General features: G+C 40.6%; 1 protein-coding gene across 1 annotated transcript; it reads right to left on the bottom strand.

Moving 5' to 3' along the window:
- Nucleotides 1–1,411: 1,411 nt before the first annotated feature.
- Nucleotides 1,412–3,510, bottom strand: LOC123624256 (alveolar macrophage chemotactic factor-like). The gene is made up of 4 exons (XM_045531885.1): nt 3,300–3,510; nt 3,036–3,171; nt 2,838–2,921; nt 1,412–2,454 (listed from the first exon to the last, which is right to left on the bottom strand). Exons 1-4 carry the CDS (start codon nt 3,406–3,408, stop codon nt 2,436–2,438), a joined length of 348 nt encoding a protein of 115 aa, XP_045387841.1. The 5' UTR covers nt 3,409–3,510; the 3' UTR covers nt 1,412–2,435.
- Nucleotides 3,511–19,701: the final 16,191 nt, after the last annotated feature.

Here is a 19,701-nt window from a genome sequence, read left to right as displayed (position 1 = left end):
AGTGTGAATGTGTGTGTTAACTGGATTAGCTTTTTCCTTTCTTTTCCTTTCCTTGCTTTTCCTAAGAATGGGTTATTTATATGAAATTGGCATTTTAATATTTGAAAGAAAGTGGAACTTGTTTAGCCTAGATCACTCATCTACTTACATACCTAATATGTGCTAGACACTTTCCTAGGAAATGAGGTGAATATGATAAACATCGTCCCTGCCCTCATGGGGCTTACAGTGAAGCTGGAATAGATATGCATTAAACAAATGACTACATGTATATCAGCTCTATAAACTCTACAGTCATCTTGGTGAGAAAATGTTCTGTAGGATAAGCACAAAATGCTATGAGAGGGCATAAAGGGAGGCTTTATCTAGTAGGAGGAAGGATCAGAGAAGTTGCATCCAGAAAATGACAAGTAAGCTATTCCTAAAGGAAGGAAGGATGGGAATTAGCCAGGTGAAAGTGAGGAGTAAATGTTATAGGTTGAGGGGATTACATATGTCAAAGCCCTTGTTGGATTATCTGTAGACAAGAAGGAGAAAAGAGGGTAAAGAAATTACGATGTATTCAACACCTGCCATGAGCCAGTTTATTGATTTTAGAATATTATCAGACAACCTGAGAATCAAAACACTTATTAATTCATTAAGTCATTCCGTGGCATGCATTGGGGGTGCAGAGATGGATGAAATATAGCTGCTGCTCTGGGGGAGCCCTTAGTAGAGTAGGGTGAATACATGTATAAAGCAATAACAGCAATGCAATATATTTGTTATAATTCTGATATCTACAAGATAATACTATGGGAACATCAAAATGGAAACTACAAGCTCTGCTGGATGTGCAAAGGAAAACTTCATGAAGGAGATGTGTTCTGAAGGATGAATAAGCTTCCTCCCCTAGGCAGAAGAAAGAGAAGTTCCTTCCAGGTAGAGGCCCCAGCAAATGTAAAGGCAAGGACCCAGAAAAGAACTCGCTCTGTTAAGGAAGTAAATGCCTGACTGCAAAGAAGGTGAGGGAGCAGTGAAGTTGAAGTAGGAATCAGGATTGCGATGAGACAGAACCTCGTGTGTCATGCCTAGCAACTTTTATCCCATGTCTAGGAAATAGGGAGCCAGGTGAGGATTTAAGATAGGGAAGTCTCACACCCTGTTTGTGTTTTCTGAAAGCCTGGAGGCCGTTGGTGTCTTGAAGGAGTAACTGAAAGGGGAGTGAGAAAAGCTGAACGAATGCAATGAATTTGAGAAATGAGGGCCCTCTCTGCTAGCCAGAGAGGAACAGAGTTAATTTTTTAAATAATGTAGAACTAAAGGAAAATAAAATTCACTGTAACAATATAAGAAAGAAGAAACAACATGTAAGTTTAGAGATCTTTTATTTTTTTTTCCAAAGGACAAAATGGTATAAATTGATGAGACATGGTTAAAAAGTACAATTTTAATATAGTAGATGTGATACATACATGATTGTTTATAATAAAATGGTCAAAACCTTTAAAAGATACACTATAGGCATCTAAAAATTTTAGCAATGCTATATATTTTTGGAAGACTAAATGATGGATTTATACTCAAATAGTTAGAATATGTTTCCAAAACTTTCAGAGTAGATTAATGTTAAATTTGTTTTATTTCTAAAAAGACTAAAAGGATTCATTTCTATAAAAAGTAAAAGACATGAATTTACCTGTTTCCTAGTTTCTTCCTCTATTCATAACATACAGTGACCAGAATTATAGTATTCCTAGTAAAATAATAAATAGCTCATAAAACCAAAGTTTAATGAGTAAATCATGACATTATGCCATACTAAGAAGACATTAAATGTCTAAAATTATATGAAGAGAATATGTTAGTCCTTATAGAACTTAAACACTTAGAAATTCTAATAAGGAAATACACTCTTTACAAATAATGGTATGATACTCCCAGCTTCCTAATGCAATGCAACTTAAATAGCATCCTGTGTTCAAAAGTAAGGATGTTCTCCTACATATTCCCCCTAAAACAACGCTAAAATATTGAGAGTGAGGATAACAATTGTATGCCCCTCAGCAGTATTTTAATAAAACATCATTCAGATAACACTATATGAAATATATTCTAGAAATACAATAGTCACTTCAACACATTTTAAAGATTAACAACCAGTGATTCTTGGCTCACAATATAGTTAATTACCAAATATTCCAATAACATAGCAGATAAAATAACGGTAAATAGCAGGAAATGCAATGATAAATACTTCATGAGCTGAGCCGAAAGCTTCAGGAACAAACATGGGTTTTCTCTACCCTCTTCCAAGTGTGGAAACCATGAAGAAAGCTGACTGCTGGAAAAACTCGACCCTTCCTTCTTGTCTTCACTGAGTCTAGAGACCCGTAGAAAATCGCTCTGCTGAAGACTGGGCAGTTTTTCCAGTGCATGGCTCTTTCTCTTCATCAGTTTTTCTTGTTTCCACTGTTGAGAAAAGAATTCTATCAGTTTAACCAAACTTCAACATTTTCCTCTTCACCACCTTTTTTTTTTTTTTCCCAAAACACAGTGTTTAAAACGTTAGGTGAAAACAAAAATACAAATCAATAGAAACAAACAGTAGACAAAAAGTATGTCTAGGTAAGGAACTCTGCGTAAGCGCTCAGGCGATTACATGTATGATTAGAGAGCAAGGTCTTCAAAGGGCATTCCAGAAAAACTTTTCCTTTTTCTTCTGAACAATCTTTTCATTCCAAGCACAGTCTGGAATGTGGTAACCAAATCCTAGAGCGAGAAGGACGGCCTTATGAAGTCTATCCTCTCCCTGGAAGAGATTAAGAAACCACAAAGACCAAAGTGACAAGTACCTGTTCAAATATTTCTTGATGATTTTCATGATCAAAGGGGCTTCTGGGTCCAGACAGACTTCCTTCCCGTCCTTCAGGGAGGCTCTGCAGAGAAACAAAGAGGATGCATGCCTGAGCCACAGGGGTCGAAGGCCCAGGCTGGGGGGACTGCCCTCTCCTCAAGGTCACGGTAGACACCCGCGGTGCGGGAGGACTTACACCACTTCCACCTTGGAGCACTGCGGGCCTGGGGCGATCACCTGCAGGTTAACAATGTTTTTGGGGTGAACCCCTCTGGGAGTGGTGTTTAGGCAAATGCAACGCAGCTCTCGCACCACAGCCGCGACGGGACCAGCTGGGGAAGGAAAGAGAGAGGCAGCGTTACAGGCGTCGCGGGGACCGCTCTGCCCCGCGCCCGGGACGCAGAGGCCGGGACGCGCCGCTCCGCCCGGCCGGCCGGTCCCTCGTGCCCCGCGCGCTCACCGCTGGCGAGGGGCCGCGGCGGCGACAGCAGCAGCAGCAGCGCCAGCAGCGCACACAGCGACCCGGACGGGCCGGGCACGCGGGCGACGCCTCTGGGCAGGAGTTTCATAGCGGCCGAGAGCGCGCAGCGAGGAGGGTTCCAGAGGGCAGGAAAAAAGCTCAGAGATTTGAGGCTCCAGAGCGCTGTGGCTGCCTCCTGCCCTCCCCACTCCTTTTATCTGCGCTCACCCCTTCCCGCAGGCAGGAAAGTCAAGTTTGGGGATGATGTGGGGGAAATTCCCTGATCTCTGGGCTGGGGGCAGGGAGGTGGGGGGGGGGGCTGGCGAAGGGGAGCTGGGCAGCAGCACGAGCTGGGGAGGAGGGAGGCGGGGAGGGGCTGCTGCACCCACACCCCGGACTGCCAGCCCCGCCCTGCGGTGCAGGGAGCACCTCCTACTGCCAGACGCGAAGAGCGAGACTTGCAGAAATCTCCTGCCCTGGGGCCCGCGGGGCTTGCAGCGGCCAACTTCTCTAGGGGGACGCAGCCTCCTGGGAGAGGCTCCTGGTCTCCAGCCAGAAGAGAAAGACTGAAACCAAAGTCGCGAGAGCTTTGGAATTTAGAAAAATATCAGAATGTCTTTAACCCTTTCCGATTCTTCTGATCATTATTATTATTCAGGAAATGTGATCCTTGATTAGTAATGTGCTAAACTGAAAGAACTTTCTCGCCTCTTTGCAGGCAGGTCATTCTAGGCTCCTTGAATTACCTTACCAGCCTCTGGGCTTCGGCCAGCTTTAGAAGCCAAGAAAATATGATGAAAGTGTCTTTACTCCCACTTGAAGTCAGTGACCCAAACGGGCGCTGAAATCAAGGCTGCTTACTGGAAATTCTATACTTGCCGTGGAGCCAGCATGTGTGTGTGTGTGGAGGTGGTTTAACAAACAAAAAACTCCAAAATGACCCAGCAAATTGCTGGGGAAGATAATAGCTTGTACTGGGCCGTTTAATATGGTGTCGAATTAGAAGAGGTTTTGGTCTTCCTTGGGGGTGAGGTGGTGGGGTGAGGGCAGACTAAGGCATGCCAGAGAGCCCAAGCCCGCCCCAGCTCTGGCTCCTCAGCCACGTGTGTATTTGACAGGATTTGGAGAAGCTGTGGGAAGCTGATGAGATTGACGGCCTCATCTGGAAGTTTGGTCTGAGGTTTTGAATCAATCTGGCAGCAAGACAGCATCCACTTTGGCTTTCCTCAAACAACTTCGTGTGTCCCCCACAAGATTCTGGAACCATCTAGCTTCATGATGATCGGTGAGTAAGGCTGCTTCCACAGGCCTGCTCTAGTCCCCAGTGAGCCCAGAGCTGCCACCTGCAATGGAAGGGTGAGGTAGGTTCCACTTTCCTGTCCCTCTCTCTCTCCTTTCTCTGTTGGCTCTGGAAGTTTCTGTGGCCAGGTCCTCCACGTGTCTGACTCTACTGGAATGGCACATAGGCTTTCTTTCATGGAAATCTAACTAGATCCTCTTCTGGATTGTTCTCAAGACCCTCGTCCTCAAGGTGTGCCAGCTAAGGTAATCTGTAAACATGAAGGGAATCCAAAACCAGTGATGGAAGGAAAATCTTTTCCTTGTGCCCTGTGACACTGGGGAATTTTATTCACTCCCCCACCCGTCACCTCCCCTGGTGAGCAAGAAAGAGGTGTCATAGACCTTTACAACTTTTATTCTGGAAGGAAACTTAAGTAAGTCTCTGGCTGAGGAAAGCTGGGAGGTTTGGCCCTTAACTTTGTGGGAAGGTCAATGGGAAGTTCTCAGAGCTTCCTCATACCATCAGCATCATTCTTGACTCAGCAAATGTCATCCTTCATCCTTCTGAGCAGTGGATCGGTAGGAAACAGCCTGCAGATGTATTATATTGACATTTTAGAAGTAAGGCCAAAAGATAAGCCTTGCTGAAGATGCTTAGAAAACTTCAAAAAGTGATTCAAGATTTCGGACAATTAAATTCAATATAACCGCAGGGAATAAACCACAGTACAATAGGACTTCACTTAACAAAAAAAGTTTAATGACATAGTTTTTTTGAGTTTTAAAGTGTGTGTGCGTATGTATGTGTGTGGGGGTTAGTTTCAAATAGGTATTTTAAATATAGGTGAAAATATGAATTAATTTTTGGCAGCAAATGGGAAGATCAGAGAAGGGTCATGAGAAAAGATTGCCAGTTCCTCCTGACGTTCTGACAGCTGCACATGTAGATAGATGTTCATGCATCAACTGGTTTGCACTCTGAATCGACTCACCCTAGATTCTTTATAGGATATAAGGAGAAAAAAAATATTTCTACAGCTGGCACGCAGGTAATAGAAAGTCCCCACCTGAGTGGGCTGTTGTGTTGCCCTAGCTAATCAGGAAGCAGAGTGTCACTTTACCTGGCTTCGCGTTGAAATTATTCTGTCCCAGTGCCCATGTCTGGCTCCTGTCTGGGCATCTCTGATGACGGCCTTGTGCAGACAGATAGGAGTGTGGATGGCCCAAAGACTCCCTGAAGTTGGGAATGACAACACCAAGAACCACTGGAGACAGATCACTTTAAAAGTAGTTGCTTCTTTCCTGCCAGTTGAAAGAGAAGCTATTTGTCTTACCCTCACTGTGTCCAGGTGGTAGAGAAAAACTGTTGTTATTTTTGTTCCCAACTGCAGTAAAACAATCCAGATACTGGCATAGCCTGAAAGATTTACTGTCTGTCAAAAGGAATCTAATTTTAGTCATCATACCACAGAGTAATATAATAGGAATAAAGATATTCCGAATGGTGCGCAGCTTCCAAAACACTTTCATGCTCATTATTCTTGAGCTTTAAATTGATTTTTTTTTTTGATGCAGATCAGAGAAATTCTTTGCCCCAATTTCCAGCTAGGGCAACTAAAGCCGGAGAAAGAGTTAAGTAGCAGAAATTCCAGTGTTAGAAGAGAATTTTGCCCCATGAAAATTTTAATGGTTTCCAGATTAACAAAGTGCTATGTTCATGGTCCCTGAAAGATACCCCCCCCAAGCGGCTCTCCACAGTCTGGTTAACCACTGAATTGTCTTGCCCAACAAACATATTTTAAGCTGTTGAAATCCTCAGCGTATCCGCTCCTGGCTTTGAGGCCACAATTATATCAGAGGTCCAGGGATCTCCAGGTTACCCAGCCCGAACCTGTTCTCTGCTTTCTAAATCCCTCACTTTCTCGAGACAGATTCAAAGTCCTGCCTTCTCTGAAAAGGCTTATTCGGACAAAGCCATTTAAAACATATTCCTTCTACCTGTGGAATTTGAACATCTACTGTACTGATAATACTACCTCATGAGACAGAGTTCAATTATTCCTTAATTTTGCTTTTATCTCCCTCAAGTTAACTATAAACTCTTTAAAATCAATGGTGATGTCTAATATTTCTCACATAAGCTCCCATAAATTCTAAGTTCAGTAGTGAGCAGTCTACGACTGTTCAATGGTGGATAATGATAATAACTTCGTATTTGACATTGTTTTTTTTTGCCTTACAAGTAGAATTTAAAAGTTAAGGAGGAAAGGATAGGGCTGCTTACTGTCATTAACTTCTCTATTTTTTTTTAACTCTGCTATTTTGAATTGGCTTTCTTCTATGTTGACATTGTTTCTTGGTTCATCTCAGAGAAAATACAAATGATAATTTCAGTCTTTAAAATATGAACTGTTTAGAAGAATGCTCAGAACGCAGCAGGACCTTTCCTATAAAAAGAAAGAAAATTATGGCTATGTATAGTGGCTTACATCTCTAATCCCAGTGCTTTGGGAGGCTGAGGCAAGAGGATCACTTGAACTCAGGAGTTCAGGGTTGCAGTGAGCTAAAATCACTCCACTGCACTCTAGCCCAGGCAACAGAGGGAGACTGTCTCTCAAAAAAGAAAAAAAATTACCCAACTAAAGCACCAAAGTATCAACCAAATTTCAAATTTTCTATAACAAGTGACAAGAGGAAATTCTGATCAAATTATACTGTGTTCAATATTAACAGTATGGGAATGTCATTCTAAATTGATCTTTCCCAACAAATCAGAGAGGCCTTTAGTTATGTGGTTTAGTATGACATAGGCCTTTTCAAATATTTTTCTGAGTTTCTATTTTCCTTTATATCTACTATTCTTTATATTATCTTTTAGAAATGCTATACAATTGCAGTAATTACCAATGTAGACACAATTTTATCAGGTTACTAATACCTAAGATATCAATATAAGGAAGAAAATAATTGTTTACTCTTGAGTTTGCTTTGCAATGTCAGGGTAGTCTGTCTTCTTCCCCACTGGGCTTGGCAATCCACTGAAGAAGCAGCAGCATTCAGAGAAGAACTTTGCTTCAATTGCTTTAACTTTACTGTGAAATGTTAGAAATATTTTCCTTCCTTTTGCTCGTTATCCGTTTTTTCTTGCTACCCATTACAGATTGAATCTGCTTGAAAAAGGAGTAAATCAATAAAACTTCATTGGGTTTTTACTGACCTAGATTCCAAGTAACCATAGCTGGGCTTTTCCTTGCCACTTGCTGGGTAAATGGGGTAGCTAGATATCTTTTGTCTAGCTGTGCAAGCCTAAAAATGTTTTTGTTGACAAGAGATGATGCATACAAAAAAAAAAAGGTAAGGATTAAAGTTTTAAGTGTTTCCCAAAGCTTTGGGTTTGCAGAAATAAGAAGCATTCGTTGCTTTCATTTCTTTCTTCAGAAATTTTCAGAAAGAAAAAAAAAAAAGAAAGGAAAGGAAAAGGAACGAAAATCTTTTTAGTGGTAACTTCTCTAAATAACTGTAAGATGGCATTTGTATGATATTGCAAAGGTCCTTTATGGACGTTAGACTTCCAATACTGTGCTTAATAATGGCCGTTTGCTATATCATGTCTCACCACCATTACCTTCACACCTTGTAACTTTTTAGCAGAATATTTATTTCTCCATAACCTCACAATATATCTCATTATTATTTAATATATATAGTAGAACCTCATCATCATGGCTTAAATAGGTATAACTGTGATCTATTTGTATGTGTGTGACTTACGTATATCCTAGACAGTCAAAACCATCTGTTTCCCTCCCTTGTCACTGCTTGAAAAGATAGCCAAGACCTGTCATTTGCCAAGTATCCACAACAATGTTCATGAACATAAAGGATGAACATACTCATACACACAACCAGGACCATCACCACCACCAACAAAACAAAGACAAAATGAAAAAAATAAGAATAGAAATTGTCTTACATCCAAAGGCTAAAAAGCCTAGATAACAAAACCATCTTATAGTTGATTTTTTTGCCACCAATTTTTCATTAAATCTGATTATGAATTCCCAGTGAAAAACTACTTTCATGCACACTTAAAATGTTATTTTTATGAGAATTGGGCATTAGGAAATTGCTCACGCTGACATAAAAGGTGTTGTAATACCAAGCCAAAAGTCACAAAATCCTAGAAATTCTGGCTAATGTTGGACTGTGAGTCCCTGACTAACCAGTTGGGATTTTAAAACATGGCTTCCTCTGAAAAGTAATTTGACTTAAATTGTTTTAACAAAATGTTTGACTTTGAATCATTTTGGTTTCCAAAAAATTCAGTATTAGTAAGTCAGACTGGAAGTCATTTTCATTGGAACAGAATGTTCCATGCAAACAGTTTTTACTTTTTTTTTTTACCTAATTGAAGTTTGATACCAGAGTGATGAATGCTATGACCAGGGATTATGTCATAGAAAAGAGAAATATAATAGAGGCTAATATATTAGAAATAGACCATACACTGGTATCTGACACAATATGACTATATACAGTTCTTTGTAATAAATGAAAGTTGTGAAAGTTTTATTTCAAAGTATATCCAGTTTTATGTGGTGATTTAAAAATAAAACAAATTACTTAAACTGAGGCAAAAATAAGGGAAAAAAAGGTTTCTTCAGTCAGGAATTATAGTCATTCCTGTACCAAAAACTTTCTGTATGATCTCAAGCAATTTATCACTTTTTTAAATGAAAATACCAATACCAGCTTTCTTCCTCATAAAACTATTAAGAAGAACAAACAAGATGGCTATGAAAAAATGTTAAAAATATTTTTTAGTTTTTATATTTTAAGTTGAGGTAAAATTTACATAGTGAAATGCACACACCTTAAGTGTACAGTTCAATGACTATTGAAAAATGTAAACAAGATTAGAGCAAGATGGCTGATCAGAGAAACTAAAATGCCAGAGCATCTTAGTAAGAAGTTTTAGATGAAAGAGAAAATATGAATAAACAGACAAACAGAGATCAGGTGTGGATCTGAGGGAAGGGTGTCAAAACCATCAGGAGACTCCAGGGGAAGAAGTTGTGGAGCAGAACAGGAAGGAGCAAGGTATCGGCATAGATCAACCCCCGAGAGCCTTGGAGTCCAGCGAGAAGGGTAGGTGGAGCGGTTTGTTTCTTCCTTGCTCACATCTCTGACAGTTAGTGGGTTCTTGAGCTGCTGGAGAGACTTTCTGCCCACACAAGCCCAGAGGCTGCTGCCACCAGTGAGCTGGGAGCTTCTTGTGGACAGGGCATCAGGCTCCCAGCCCTCCTGGGGTGCTTCCGTCCCCCATAGACCCAATCCCTAACAGCAGGCACCATATTGCTTCTCTACCCACCATGCGTCTTTTTCCTCCCCAGGGAGCTTCAACTCCTCAGGTTTCATCTTGCTCACTCCCACATAGACATTTCCCAACTCTGGCTCAGTCTGCAGGAGCCACAGGGGTACAGTGGGTCCCAGGTGATCTGTGTGACTCCAGTGCCTGGACATTCTTGGCAGACAGCCTCCCAGACTGAGGGATGGCCGTGACCAGAGTGCTAGCTTCTCTTCATTTAGATTGTTTTTCTCTTTTTCCTCTCTACCACCCATAGTTGCCAAAAGAGACAACTGAGCCATCACACCAAGGCTCCCACAGTGAATGGGGCTCAGACCTTTCTTCCTAGGGTTGTGCAGTGGACCGAGGGGTGCTCGCATTGCGAGCACCCTGCCAACTGGCCCTCCCTGGTGCTGCTTGCGCAGTGACTCCATCAAAGTGGGGCATGCCCAAGACAGAGGGACATTGAACCTGCTTGGGCACCCCATGGGCAACTCAGGACCAGTATGCTTCTCCCTGTCATGGTCAAGTATTGATCATTGGGAACCTAGGAATGGGCCCATAGGCCAGATCCCATACTCCCAGGTCTTGATCACGTTGCTTGGGGGCAAGGAGGGAAGATTTGTGAATTAGTCTTGGAAGGTGAGGGAACCCACATGGGCAGATGGGCGGGGAGAGTACAATGTGGGTCCTAGCTGCAGAATTCTTGTGGGATACCCCTCCCCACACAGGAGGGCTGCACTCTCAGCTCAGACTGGGATTCTGGGCGGGGAACTTCCTGGCCCACATCACAGTTGTGGGAGAGCTTGGTTGGCTTGAGCTCATGTCTGCCAACATATGCCAGAGGGAATCCATGGAGCATGGGAGAGTGGAGTGGAGCAAGAGCTAGTAGTGCTATTGCTGGATCAAATTGTATTTCTATTTTTAGCTCTTTGTGGTATCTCCAAATTATTTTCCACAGGGGTTGTATTAATTCGCAGTCCCAACAGCAGTGTAAGAGTTTTCCTATCTCTCCACATCCTCACCAGCATTTGTTGTTTTGGGACTTTTTGATAAGGGCCATTCACACTGGAGTTAGGTGATATTTCATTGTGGCTTTGATTTGTGTTCAACTTCTTATTCAGTGAATTTTTTATTTCTGATGTTGCACTTTGAAGTTCTAAATTTTCAGTTTAGTTACCATTTTCTTTTAATATTCCCATTCTGTTCACTCATTATGACTTTTTGTTTTTCTTTAAATTCTTGAAAATATTGATAATAGCTATTCTAAAATCTTTGCCTGCCAATTCTAATGTCTGGTTTACCTTGGGTCCTATTTGAATGAGTTCTTTTCTCTCTTGATTTTGGGGCATATTTTCTACTTCTCATACATCTAGCAGTATTTGATTATATGCAAATATTGTGTATTGAATCTTCCCAAGAATTGGGATAATGCTGCTTTCTTTTATAAGATGTGTTGATTTTTGCCCTGGCAAGTATTAAATTACTTGCAGATTATTTTGGTCCTTTCAGCTTGGTTATTTTTCTATTTGATTTTGATTTTAATCTTAGGGCATGTCCTTTACTTTAGGGCACACATCAAAGCTTTTTTGGCACCTAATCTGAATATCAGAGATATTCAAGGTCGCTTTACTTTTCCTAAGCTGTAGCCCCAACATTCCTACTACTACCTGAGTCTAGTGTCACCATCCAGCTCTCAGTCACACAAGAGGCCATGTGTTCTAGGCCTCACAGAGTCTCACCCTATGCCTGCACAGCCCAGTCTTTGTCCAAGGAGCTGCACTGATTTCTTACAGAGTAACTTCATGAGTTTACAAATTTAATTTCATTTATATATCTGATGATGTGCCTAAACATTAACGGCTCCTTTTTCTTTGTACACTTTAGCCTTTTGGCTCTTAAAAAGCTCCAGCTCCTGGGAGGAATATCTCACATCCTTGCCCAAAAACTGTTAGTTTGGTTCCTTCACTGGTAAGAGATTTTCATTGTATGTATAATCAGGCTTCTTTCTTTTTCTTCCTGTACATTGTACATGGATAATATGCTGCACCATGCCATGACTAAGTAGGCTGAAGTTTTCTAATAGTTTGCTATTTCATGCCTATTTGGGGGTCCTCAAATTCTATAAATGTTCAGGGTACAAATATTGGGTTTTACTGCAGACTGTTGTGCTGCTTTGGCTCTGCACTGAATGACTAACTAGAACATAAGCTGAGGGCTGTAGAATTGACCAATTTGGATGCTTCCTGCCTCTCTTTAGCTTTTAAAATTTCTTCTTTCCTTTAGCTTCATCTTGAATGGAACTTCTAGAATCTCCATGCCAAAGCACATGCCTCTAGGCAGCCATAACCCTTAACCAAATCTAAAACAAACAAATACAAAAAACCTAGCAACAAAGCCAATAACATCATTATTAGGGATATTACAAATGTAACAGGCTAGTGTGTATGTGCTGTAGGAATGGCTGTTACCACTCTTGTGGTTTGAAATCAAGGGAGGGAGAACTCCTGTTAGTTTCTATTTAGTACCACCAAGTACATGTCCAGGCAATCCTTTAATACCTCTGTTGACCCTCTGAGAGGACTTCACTTTCTATTTTGAGGAGACTGTATAGCATACCTTATTCTATGTAAATAGTGCAGCAGTTTTAGAAAACAGTTTAACAGTTCCTTAAAATGTTAAACATAGAGCCACTATACAACCTAGCCATCTCACTCTTAGGCGTATAACCAAGAGGATTGAAAATATATGTCCATCTAAAAATGTGTCCATGAAAGCTTACAGCAGCATTATTTGCAATAGCCAAAAACTAGAAGCAATTCAAATGTCCATCAGCTGATGAACAGATAAACAAAATGTGCTATGTTTATACAATAGAATGTTATCTAGCCATAAAAAGTACTGATTTATGCTGCATCATGGATGAACCTGGGAAACATTATGCTAAGTAAAAGAAGCTAGACACAAAAAGCTATATATTAGATGATTCCATTGATGTAAAATATCCAGAATAGGTAAATCCATAGGAGAGAAAAATTAGTAGTTTCCAGGGGGCTGGCACAGGCGAAATGGGGAGCAACTGCCAATGGGTATGAGTTTTGGGGATGATGAAAATGTTCTGGAATTAGATACTTGTGATGATTGCATAACTTTGTGAATATATTAAAAACCACTGAATTCAACACCTTAAAAGGATTAATTTTATAGCGTGTAAATTGAATCTCAATGAAAAGGTGATTCTTATGCAGACTAATGTTTGAGAAGCATTTCTTTGAAGTATTCCTTTAAATCATTCATAAAAAAGATTACCTTACTAGTGCTTAGACTATTCTTTCCAGTCTTTTTTTTCCTATCAAGTCCTCAGAATATACCTTTACAGGACCTCATAAAAATGAAATTTTTCATAAGTCTACATAAGTCTATAATAATAATAAAAATGGCTACCATATGTGTCTAGCAAATTTTTAAAAATCGTGCAATCATTAAGATCACAAGATGTGATGTTCTCCAATTTTTTCTGCTGACTCAGTGCCGTGTAAAGACTTTTTGGTCTTGGTCAACTCTTTCGTCTGTTCCCATAAGGAATAACTTGAACCTTCCCTAGTCTGGTCTCTTCAAGTGCTCTTTCTCTCTCTCTCTGTCTGTCTCCCTCTCTATTTCTCTCCTTTCCTCCCTCTTCCTCTATTTCTCTTTCTCTGGTAAAAACTTTCTTAATTCTTTTGGCCTTCAGACTCTTGTATATTTGCACCTGGCTTGGCCTGTTTTCATTGTATTCATTCAAATATTCAGTTTCTATTTATTGACAATCTTCCTTGTGCTGAGAGCTCAAGATGCTGTCGTGAGTAGGGCTGTCGTGAGAGGACTTTGTCCTCATGGAGTTTATAATCTGTTTGGAGAGGTAAAAATAAAATAAACAAAGAAACAAGATAGAGACCATGGTAGATGCTATGAAAGAGTCAGAGTAACTTCATCACTAGATAAAAAGGTAGCGTGGGCTGGGAATGCCTATGTTACAACAGTAGTCATCGAAAAGGTGACGTTTTAAGCTGACTCCAGAAGAATAAAAATTACACAGGCCTGCAAACAGTCTAAAGAGGAGGGTTCTGGGCAGAAGGAGCTTCAGGACAAAAGTCAGAAGCAGGAAAAAGCTTGCTGTGTGTTCGTAACTGAAAGTAGGCTGCTGATGGTTAGAACTTAGAAATGAGTGGTATGAGTGAGGTCAGATAGGTAAGCAAAAACCAGGTCATACAGAAATTTCTAGGCCAAAGTATAAGGTTTGTATTTTATTTTATTTGCAATAGAAAGCCTTTCAAGGATTTTATGTTACAAGATCTTATCTGTTTTGTGTTTTGAATAAATCTGTGACTTCAGTGTAGAAATATATCAGTGTCAAATTTGGATTCAGAAATTCAGGTTAGAAGGCAACTCTAACAGTCTGGTGAGAGATCAGCAAACTATCACCATGGGCCAAGTCTGGGCTGCCACATGTTTTAGTAAGTAAACTTTCAGTAAAACACAGCTGAGATCATTTGCATGCATTGTTTCCCATGGCTACTTTCACACTACCATGGCAGTATTGAGTAGTTATGACAGGAACACTGTAGCCTGCAAAGCAAAAATATGTATAATCTGGTCCTTTATAGAAAAGCTTGTCAGGCCCTGGCTGGATGAGAAATTAGGATGGATTGGACTAGGATATCAATGAAGATGTAGAGATATTGAAAGATTCTCTAAATATTTCATAGATACAAACTTCAGGACAGGCTGATGGGTTAGATGAAGGCAACAGAAGATTCAATAATTATTCCTAGTTGTTCGATGGAAATAATTGTATGTAAGGTAATGGCATTTATTGAGATGTAAAAGACTGAGGAGGAACATGTTTACATGGTAGTAGAATTAAAAATCCTCTTTTAAAAACCTGCGGTTTGAAATGGTTGTAAAATATCCAAGTAGAAATGCCATAGAGCAAGTTGTTTATGAGTCTGGAAATTAGGGAAGAAGTTTGTGCTGAAGCTATTTATATGAGAGACATTGCTTAGAGAATTACTTATGAAATCCAGCTAGTGAGAGATCTAGAAAGAAATTATGGCCTCAAATGATGAATGGAAGACACTGATACTTTCTGGTCTCCAGTCTAAAAGCATGTGTGTCTCAAGTTCAAGTCATTTCCTTCTGTCTGCATTACCCAACTCTTTTTATTTTCTCCAGGATCTGCCTAAGTTCTTCATCTCCATTTTTCTATAAATCTTATGATAGCCCTGAAAAATAAATGAATGCTGTTTTCCGTTGTATACATACAAGAATAAGAACATCCCAAAGAGTTTAATCAACTTGTTTTAGATTGTATAAATGGTAGAGTTCTGATTTCAAGGCCCATGATCTTTTCACTTTGCTACTTTGCTTCCAGGGGAGATCTTTATGCTGATCATTGGTGAAATGTCAGGAATCCCTTTTGTTTGCTTTCTTGCTCACTCCCTCCTGGTGTGTGATCTGCTCCCTGTTGTATATAAAAGCCTCAAAGAACTGGCCCTCTCTAGAGAGATATTCAAACAGACTTTATGCAGGCTCTTGTGTAACCCCAGTATCTTGCTAAAGACAGTGAGATCATTAGTTGGAAGTAACAAACAACAATTGAAGCAGAGAGGAAATGTATTGAGAAGATACTGAGAGGCTCACAGAATTTCCAGGAAGGCCAGAGAGCCAGTGTCAGAAGAACCACTTGAAGAACAATGTCCAAACGCACATGGCAGAACCAGGCGAGTGAAGACAACACAAGCTCTTCCCGCTGTTCATAGACACCACAGCTTGCATCACTGACACACTTACAGTGCAGGACAGTGGATTTTATCATAGAACTGTGCAGCTACTGCTGCTGGAATGTGATATCTCTGCCATACTGCCACTACCCATTGCTGAAGTTACTATACCTGCTGTAGGTGGAGCTCACCATAGACCACCTTCTTCATTAAATATTGGTACCGATCGGGGGCTTCTGATGCATCTCCTGAAACATTTATTTAAAGGCATGAGAAACTACATTGAGCAAAGGTGGGTTTTCCCTAGTTCTCATCATCTTTTAGTACCTGGTGCTATCTTCTTAAATATAAAATGCTAATTTTGTAGCAAGCTGAAAAATTTGTCTTGCTTGGCATGGGAGCCAGAACTACTGCTTTTTGTCCAGCCTTCGATAGACAATTAAGAGTATCATAATCGACAGACATTTGCATGCTTTTATCCAGCATTCTTTTTCAATGGGTGAGATATGTGGTTAATGGGATCCTATGCTAACTCTCTAGCCAACTGTTAGCCAATTATTTTATAGTGGATGTCCTTAGGTCACTAACCTCTAATATAGTAATTCTCTAAGGTTTATTCTAACACTGCCATGAATCATTTAACATTTTGATGTCTTGTCTCATGAATAGCCAACATTCATTTTGTGTAGAGAAAGTACCTAACCCTGGCCTTGAATTCCCCTTTAATATATGCTACTAATACATATGGAATGAAGCTTTCTTCAATTAAAAGCTATTTGAACTCAATTTTTGAGATCTTCAAAAAATATGCTCAGGAGAAAAAGAGATTATTGATTATTGTGTTTTTCTCCCCATGTCTAGCTTCTGGTAGTCAAGCTGATTATCTTTTACTAGCTTACTCTTGGGATAATATACCAGAACCTTAGCGAGGAGAAAAACAGACCTGTTAATGCTATTGCCACAGTGGTTCATGTTGGATCTTCATGCAATGGAGAAGCCAGGGCCATCTGTTTCTTTAATGTAATAATTTGTTCAAACAATTTAATCTCTCCATAATGTACCCCGGATTGAAAAGGCACTAGAACTCAAACCACAAAAGGCCTATTGCTGTTAATTCATTTCTTGATGCATTTATTCCACAGACATCGCTGGTTACTGATTCTGTCCGAGGGGCAAGGCTGTCTTCTCTTAACATTAAGTGATAGGAGAGACAGGCAATAATCAGAAAAGGTTTTCTTAAATTGTCCTTCCTTCTATCTTCAGTTAATTCTCTGATACAGGCTTCCTAGTTAGAAAATAAACTTCAGTACTTCTGAGTCTGGTTTGTCATTAAGAGACGAAAGCTTTGTGCCATTTGAATTCCTTTGGTTCTCTGACTGATTCTTAGGGGCCATTTTCTTGGTTCCAAATCATGGTTCCTCTGGTGGGTAATGACATTGACCGTGGTGGTAGCAGAAACCCAAGTATATCACTGCATCATTGGTTTTACATGGGTTAAAGATATGTACAGCCTACTCCGAGAAGGAGCTATGGCTACCCACAACCTCCAAAGCTTTTCATGTAGTGGGCACAGCCTCAACACGCTGTCTCTGTCATGGCCACGGCAGTGCCTCCAGCCAAGGCAGGAACCAAGGCCTCAGGGCTGACTTTGTGTCCTTCTCCTCTTCTCCCTATGTTAAGCCTCTGATACCACTTCGCTCTCTCACTTCTCCCACATTCTAATTGTAACCACCAAAAATTAGGGTGATGTTGTGGTCACTCAGCATTTAGCTGTGGCTAGCATCTGTTCTTACATTTTTTTACATGAACTTGATCTGCTCTATTGCTCCACTGTCCTCAGAAATTGCTTTTGCAGCATCAGCACGTAAGAGGTTTTTATTTTCCCCTGCCTTTTGGTGGTATTAAGACTTTCACATACCCGTCCTTCTATGCCATTCATTTCTTTCTCCCTCCCTTTCCTTTCTTTCTCTTCCCCACATTTCAAACATCCACTCAATAGACTTTAATAGTAAGACCACAGTTTCAGAAATATTGAGAGTCTTTGGTCATTGAGCAACCTCCCGAGCAGGACCTTGTCAACCGATTTTCATCAATCTCCTCTTTCAACTGATCATTCCTGCTCCATTTCTCTAGGATGATTTAGCCTCCTCCCGGGAAGATGTAGTCCTTAAATGACAGCTATACTTTGCAAGACATCAGGGATTCTGTCATGGACGTGGAGACGTATCCAATCACCAGTTCTGCAGCTACAGCTCAACCTTCAGAGAGGTCTTCCTGGGAGGCTAAGGAAAGGCTTGGGCTTCTAGTAAGAGAAAAATTCCTCCCTTTGGTTTGTTTGCAAAATTGCTGACCACAGCTATTGACTTACAGTTTAGTTTCCAGGTGTCTTCTTTTCCTGCCATCTTGAACAGTTCCCATAAAACCTTCTAGGCTTTTCTCTCTTTCACATATTATGTATTAATTTGAGTGCTCTGGGCAGAAATAAGGGTTTAACAGCTGCCACATCATCTCTAGGTGGTATTGTCAAGACCAGGAGATATAGGAGGGATCAATATGGATCCTTTAGTCCTCTCAGTTTGTCAGACTCTTTAGTTCACAGTCAGGCAGCCACGAGAAAGATGCCCCTACTGCTTCTATCTGAAAATAGTGATGTCTCAGATAGAGAAATACGTGACTCCTCTCTCTTCCTCTAATGCCTGAAATATCATTTAAGCCTGAATTTCACAAGGCTTAAATCCTTAAACATAACACCATTTTACCAACTTGTAATAAGCATCTGCCATGTGAGGCACGTTATTAAATTACAAAGTCTGTTATTCTTTAGAAATAACTCATGCATTTATATTCTCCCTCACTGTCAAGCCATTTTCAAATGCCGTAGTTTCCAGACGGCTGATACTAAGTTGCCCCAGTTAGATCTGACTCATTGGAACCCAGGGCAGCACAGCCCAGAGATGCCCGGCTGGGACAGCATGTTTCCTGCGTGCCTCTGCCCTGCCTTCCACTGCCCTTTGTGCCTCATGCCCAGGCCAGCGCTGCCTGTGTCTGAGATTAAGCAGCACCAGAGACTTATCCTCCTCATTTGTCCTCAGGGAAGCCGTATTCACTTCCACCTTTCTCTTCTTTTTTATCACAGAAAGACCTAGCAGGGCAGTTGATCGACTCAGCTGCAAGGCTGGGGCCAGACCTCATCCTGTGACAGCCTCGGTTGGTTGGTGGTTCTTTTACATATACCACAGTTGCCCACCATGGCAGGCAGTCTGGGTAGCCCTTTTTCTCTGCGGAGGAACGTGCTTAGAGGGGGCCTTTCCAAGACTCATTCCATCTATCTTCTTCTCTCTTTCTGAGTAGATCTCTTTCCCTGGAGTCCTATAGCAGATGTGATTTAAATGTTGGATTTTACATCTAAATGTTTGCTTCATGTTCAACCACAACGGTTTTCTGCTTCAGTGTCTGACTTAAAGATTCATTTGTTACTGGTCAACTCATCCAACACTGTGGCTTTTGGAAAATGCTTGATATTTAACAACAGAGGTAAGAATGAGTTGCCTGTTGATTTAGCAGTGTGAGATGTTGGAGTGCCGAATCAGAGATCTCCAATAAAAACAATATTCATGGCCAATGGTGCATTTCCCTGACTGAGATGTCATTTCTAAGAGAGGTTTCACCAACCTGGTTACTTTAATCATGTTGATACCTGCAATACAAATCTTAGTACTTAACATTTTGGTAAATGCTGGAATTGTGAATTGGCTCCAAATATATTTAAGCATGCTTATGAATTGTAGAAACTCTGAATAGTATGACTGGATATGAGCTAATATTTGGGAGACTTAAGAACTTATTAAAGATGTGTATGTATATTGGGGAGTGGAGAGAAAATAGAAATAACAGAGAAAATACATTAAAACGTTCTAACAGTTTTTGGTCTCTTCACTCCAATTATTATGATTGAATGTAAAAATATAATTCTATATCTATGAAGTGCTGTGGTTCATCTATTGTGTCTTCAAAT

The sequence above is a fragment of the Lemur catta genome, chromosome 19 (genome assembly GCF_020740605.2).
Source record: "Lemur catta isolate mLemCat1 chromosome 19, mLemCat1.pri, whole genome shotgun sequence".
Taxonomy (NCBI): domain Eukaryota; kingdom Metazoa; phylum Chordata; class Mammalia; order Primates; family Lemuridae; genus Lemur; species Lemur catta.
This window is presented reverse-complemented; position numbering and strand designations above follow the sequence as displayed.

Excerpts from the sequence above, each read along its gene's own strand:
- LOC123624256 (XM_045531885.1), bottom strand. The coding sequence starts at position 3,408 with ATGAAACTCCTGCCCAGAGGCGTCGCCCGCGTGCCCGGCCCGTCCGGG. Across the intron at positions 3,172-3,299 it reads GCCGCGGCCCCTCGCCAGCG|CTGGTCCCGTCGCGGCTGTG; the intron begins GTGAGCGCGCGG and ends TTCCTTCCCCAG. Across the intron at positions 2,922-3,035 it reads TGCTCCAAGGTGGAAGTGGT|AGCCTCCCTGAAGGACGGGA; the intron begins GTAAGTCCTCCC and ends GTTTCTCTGCAG.